This window comes from Engystomops pustulosus, chromosome 4, assembly GCF_040894005.1.
Source record: "Engystomops pustulosus chromosome 4, aEngPut4.maternal, whole genome shotgun sequence".
NCBI classification, from domain to species: domain Eukaryota; kingdom Metazoa; phylum Chordata; class Amphibia; order Anura; family Leptodactylidae; genus Engystomops; species Engystomops pustulosus.
This window is the reverse complement of record NC_092414.1, coordinates 8,834,304-8,840,826: the sequence shown is the minus strand read 5'-3', so window position 1 is coordinate 8,840,826 and position 6,523 is coordinate 8,834,304. Positions and strand designations below refer to the sequence as shown.

Below are 6,523 nucleotides of genomic sequence, written 5' to 3'. Positions count from 1 at the left end.
CTGATCCTGAGTTACATCCTGTATTATACCCCAGAGCTGCACTCACTATTCTGCTGCTGGTGCAGTCACTGTGTACATACATGACATTACTTATCCTGTACTGATCCTGAGTTACATCCTGTATTATACCCCAGAGCTGCACTCACTATTCTGCTGGTGCAGTCACTGTGTACATACATGACATTACTTATCCTGTACTGATCCTGAGTTACATCCTGTATTATACTCCAGAGCTGCACTCACTATTCTGCTGCTGGTGCAGTCACTGTGTACATACATGACATTACTTATCCTGTACTGATCCTGAGTTACATCCTGTATTATACTCCAGAGCTGCACTTACTTTTCTGCTGCTGGTGCAGTCACTGTACATACATGACATTACTTATCCTGTACTGATCCTGAGTTACATCCTGTATTATACCCCAGAGCTGCACTCACTATTCTGCTGCTGGTGCAGTCACTGTGTACATACATGACATTACTTATCCTGTACTGATCCTGAGTTACATCCTGTATTATACCCCAGAGCTGCACTCACTATTCTGCTGGTGCAGTCACTGTGTACATACATGACATTACTTATCCTGTACTGATCCTGAGTTACATCCTGTATTATACCCCAGAGCTGCACTCACTATTCTGCTGGTGCAGTCACTGTGTACATACATGACATTACTTATCCTGTACTGATCCTGAGTTACATCCTGTATTATACTCCAGAGCTGCACTTACTTTTCTGCTGCTGGTGCAGTCACTGTACATACATGACATTACTTATCCTGTACTGATCCTGAGTTACATCCTGTATTATACCCCAGAGCTGCACTCACTATTCTGCTGCTGGTGCAGTCACTGTGTACATACATGACATTACTTATCCTGTACTGATCCTGAGTTACATCCTGTATTATACCCCAGAGCTGCACTCACTATTCTGCTGGTGCAGTCACTGTGTACATACATGACATTACTTATCCTGTACTGATCCTGAGTTACATCCTGTATTATACTCCAGAGCTGCACTCACTATTCTGCTGCTGGTGCAGTCACTGTGTACATACATGACATTACTTATCCTGTACTGATCCTGAGTTACATCCTGTATTATACTCCAGAGCTGCACTTACTTTTCTGCTGCTGGTGCAGTCACTGTACATACATGACATTACTTATCCTGTACTGATCCTGAGTTACATCCTGTATTATACCCCAGAGCTGCACTCACTATTCTGCTGCTGGTGCAGTCACTGTGTACATACATGACATTACTTATCCTGTACTGATCCTGAGTTACATCCTGTATTATACCCCAGAGCTGCACTCACTATTCTGCTGGTGCAGTCACTGTGTACATACATGACATTACTTATCCTGTACTGATCCTGAGTTACATCCTGTATTATACTCCAGAGCTGCACTCACTATTCTGCTGCTGGTGCAGTCACTGTGTACATACATGACATTACTTATCCTGTACTGATCCTGAGTTACATCCTGTATTATACTCCAGAGCTGCACTCACTATTCTGCTGCTGGTGCAGTCACTGTACATACATGACATTACTTATCCTGTACTGATCCTGAGTTACATCCTGTATTATACCCCAGAGCTGCACTCACTATTCTGCTGCTGGTGCAGTCACTGTGTACATACATGACATTACTTATCCTGTACTGATCCTGAGTTACATCCTGTATTATACCCCAGAGCTGCACTCACTATTCTGCTGCTGGTGCAGTCACTGTGTACATACATGACATTACTTATCCTATACTGATCCTGAGTTACATCCTGTATTATACCCCAGAGCTGCACTCACTATTCTGCTGCTGGTCAGTCACTGTGTACATACATGACATTACTTATCCTGTACTGATCCTGAGTTACATCCTGTATTATACCCCAGAGCTGCACTCACTATTCTGCTGCTGGTGCAGTCACTGTGTACATACATGACATTACTTATCCTGTACTGATCCTGAGTTACATCCTGTATTATACCCCAGAGCTGCACTCACTATTCTGCTGCTGGTGTAGTCACTGTGTACATACATGACATTACTTATCCTGTACTGATCCTGAGTTACATCCTGTATTATACTCCAGAGCTGCACTCACTATTCTGCTGCTGGTGCAGTCACTGTGTACATACATGACATTACTTATCCTGTACTGATCTTGGGGGTAGGTGGCTGGGGTATTCACGTGCCGGTGATTACAGATGTCATTGCTATACATGTGATGTCACCCTTTTCCGCCCTTCTCAGAATTCAGCCTCCAGTTTTCTCTTCCTGGAAGATTCTAGATTGTACATGAGATGTTATTATCCGGTGAATCATACAATGATTTCTCCTATAACAGTGATGTCGAACCTTTTAGAGCCTCAGTGCCCAAACTTCAACCAAAAGCCACTTATTTATTGCAAAGTGCCAGCACAGCAATGTAAGCAGTAATGTATTTCTTCTTGTTCATTGACAAATTTCAATCCTTCAGCCTCCTAAAGACACCAACGCAGTTGAAAGGAGGAGAGCAAATTCATCCATCATTGAAGGAAGATTCTGCAGGCAGATTCTTTGAGTCCTGTCTGGTGAACTTCATTCTGGGGTGATGGCCTGGGTGCCCACAGAAATGGCTCAGAGTGCCGCCTCTGGCACCCGTGCCATAGGTTCGCCACCACTGTCCTATAACATCACATAATGGGAGAAGATGGGTGACTGCCCTGTGGCGCCCCCTGGGAATGATTTTATGTGTTCACAGCCCAATATGTGATAACAAATACAGACCTTACATAGATCCAGGTGTATATGACCCCTGACCCTAAGCCTATAGGAATTATTACAAAAAAACTAAATTATAATGAACATAAAAGGGTTTTTCCACATCAGCCAATCACATTGCAGCTTTTATTATTGCAAAACGGCACACAGAATATAAGCAGTGGTCTGATTGGTGGTTAGAGGAAATCCCTGATCAGGTGTTCTAGGTCACATGACATATCCCCACCAACTGCTTTATTTGTTGTTCTTTTCATGCCCCGCCCTCTATTCAATACTAAGCATCGCCGTTACCTCGGAGACGCCTGGCACCGCCTCCCTTAGTTCTCGCGGATTTTCCGCCAGCCTATAGGATGTGGATTCCGAGTTGTGGGCGTGGTTTGGATGGCAGCGCCGGGCGTGGCCTGTGCTCGGGCTCAGCAGTCGGAGCCGGCTCCGGCCAGGAGTGCGGGAACCTCAATGCAGACTGCGGGGGAGCAACATGTCCGACACCGGGGGGGACGGGGACGAGCTGCCGGGTGAGTGCACAGCTGCGGGTCCGGTGCAATGCAACTTCTCCTCCACAACTTGTCACGTAACCGGCTCCGCTCTGCTCCATCTGCTCAGACTGGATGCGACTGTAACGAATTATACAGAAAGAAGAGATTTTTCACAGCTGAGGCTTCGTTACAGTGTCCCAGTGCAAAGTAAATCATTGCCCAGACTGTGGATACAATGATTTTGTATTACTGCTGAAGCTCCGTTACAATTGCATCCAGTCTACTCTTGGCAATGATTTCCCCTGCTCTGTGACACTGTAACAAAACTTCAGCTGTGATCTTCATATAACAGCTGAGGTTCTGCATCCATCTATATATGCAGTGTGATGTATATACATGTCATCTATAGAGAGAGTAACACCTATAGGGGGGTGTCATGTCTGTATATAGCACCCCCTATGTGTGTACACCCTGTGATACAGTATATAGTGATGTGTATGGGGGTATACGGCGCCCCCTATGTGTGTACACCCTGTGATACGGTATATAGTGATGTGTATGGGGGTATACGGCGCCCCCTATGTGTGTACACCCTGTGATACAGTATATAGTGATGTGTATGGGGGTATACGGCGCCCCCTATGTGTGTACACCCTGTGATACGGTATATAGTGATGTGTATGGGGGTATACGGCGCCCCCTATGTGTGTACCCCCTGTGATACGGTATATAGTGATGTGTATGGGGGTATACGGCGCCCCCTATGTGTGTACACCCTGTGATACGGTATATAGTGATGTGTATGGGGGTATACGGCGCCCCCTATGCGTGTACACCCTGTGATACGGTATATAGTGATGTGTATGGGGGTATACGGCGCCCCCTATGTGTGTACACCCTGTGATACGGTATATAGTGATGTGTATGGGGGTATACGGCGCCCCCTATGTGTGTACACCCTGTGATACGGTATATAGTGATGTGTATGGGGGTATACGGCGCCCCCTATGTGTGTACACCCTGTGATACGGTATATAGTGATGTGTATGGGGGTATACGGCGCCCCCTATGTGTGTACACCCTGTGATACGGTATATAGTGATGTGTATGGGGGTATACGGCGCCCCCTATGTGTGTACACCCTGTGATACGGTATATAGTGATGTGTATGGGGGTATACGGCGCCCCCTATGTGTGTACACCCTGTGATACGGTATATAGTGATGTGTATGGGGGTATACAGCGCCCCCTATGTGTGTACACCCTGTTATACGGTATATAGTGATGTGTATGGGGGTATATGGCGCCCCCTATGTGTGTACACCCTGTGATACAGTATATAGTGATGTGTATGGGGTATACGGCGCCCCCTATGTGTGTACACCCTGTGATACTGTATATAGTGATGTGTATGGGGTATACGGCGCCCCCTATGTGTGTACACCCTGTGATACAGTATATAGTGATGTGTATGGGGGTATACGGCGCCCCCTATGTGTATACACCCTGTGATACGGTATATAGTGATGTGTATGGGGGTATACGGCGCCCCCTATGTGTGTACACCCTGTGATACGGTATATAGTGATGTGTATGGGGGTATACGGCGCCCCCTATGTGTGTACACCCTGTGATACAGTATATAGTGATGTGTATGGGGTATACGGCGCCCCCTATGTGTGTACACCCTGTGATACAGTATATAGTGATGTGTATGGGGGTATACGGCGCCCCCTATGTGTGTACACCCTGTGATACAGTATATAGTGATGTGTATGGGGGTATACGGCGCCCCCTATGTGTGTACACCCTGTGATACTGTATATAGTGATGTGTATGGGGGTATACGGCGCCCCCTATGTGTGTACACCCTGTGATACTGTATATAGTGATGTGTATGGGGTATACGGCGCCCCCTATGTGTGTACCCCCTGTGATACGGTATATAGTGATGTGTATGGGGGTATACGGCGCCCCCTATGTGTGTACACCCTGTGATACGGTATATAGTGATGTGTATGGGGGTATACGGCGCCCCCTATGCGTGTACACCCTGTGATACGGTATATAGTGATGTGTATGGGGGTATACGGCGCCCCCTATGTGTGTACACCCTGTGATACAGTATATAGTGATGTGTATGGGGGTATACGGCGCCCCCTATGTGTGTACACCCTGTGATACAGTATATAGTGATGTGTATGGGGGTATACGGCGCCCCCTATGTGTGTACACCCTGTGATACGGTATATAGTGATGTGTATGGGGGTATACGGCGCCCCCTATGTGTGTACACCCTGTGATACAGTATATAGTGATGTGTATGGGGGTATACGGCGCCCCCTATGTGTGTACACCCTGTGATACAGTATATAGTGATGTGTATGGGGGTATACGGCGCCCCCTATGTGTGTACACCCTGTGATACGGTATATAGTGATGTGTATGGGGGTATACGGCGCCCCCTATGTGTGTACACCCTGTGATACAGTATATAGTGATGTGTATGGGGGTATACGGCGCCCCCTATGTGTGTGCACCCTGTGATACAGTATATAGTGATGTGTATGGGGGTATACGGCGCCCCCTATGTGTGTACACCCTGTGATACGGTATGTAGTGATGTGTATGGGGGTATACAGCGCCCCCTATGTGTGTGCACCCTGTGATACAGTATATAGTGATGTGTATGGGGGTATACGGCGCCCCCTATGTGTGTACACCCTGTGATACGGTATGTAGTGATGTGTATGGGGGTATACGGCGCCCCCTATGTGTGTACACCCTGTGATACGGTATATAGTGATGTGTATGGGGGTATACGGCGCCCCCTATGTGTGTACACCCTGTGATACGGTATATAGTGATGTGTATGGGGGTATACGGCGCCCCCTATGTGTGTACACCCTGTGATACAGTATATAGTGATGTGTATGGGGGTATACGGCGCCCCCTATGTGTGTACACCCTGTGATACAGTATATAGTGATGTGTATGGGGGTATACGGCGCCCCCTATGTGTGTACACCCTGTGATACGGTATATAGTGATGTGTATGGGGGTATACGGCGCCCCCTATGTGTGTGCACCCTGTGATACAGTATATAGTGATGTGTATGGGGGTATACGGCGCCCCCTATGTGTGTACACCCTGTGATACGGTATGTAGTGATGTGTATGGGGGTATACAGCGCCCCCTATGTGTGTGCACCCTGTGATACAGTATATAGTGATGTGTATGGGGGTATACGGCGCCCCCTATGTGT

The 6,523-nt window shown here is 47.2% G+C and overlaps 1 protein-coding gene across 2 annotated transcripts in view; it reads left to right on the top strand.

Annotated features, from left to right (window-relative positions):
* The first annotated feature begins 3,131 nt into the window (after positions 1–3,131).
* Positions 3,132–6,523, top strand: part of BMAL2 (basic helix-loop-helix ARNT like 2) — a 34,192-nt gene continuing 30,800 nt past the window's right edge. The window contains exon 1 of one of the 2 annotated variants that reach the window (XM_072145040.1): positions 3,132–3,296. In XM_072145040.1, coding sequence (XP_072001141.1) covers positions 3,260–3,296 — 37 coding nt within the window. In that variant the 5' untranslated portion in view covers positions 3,132–3,259. The remainder of the gene's footprint in view (positions 3,297–6,523) is intronic. The other variant, XM_072145039.1, reaches the window with a different exon arrangement.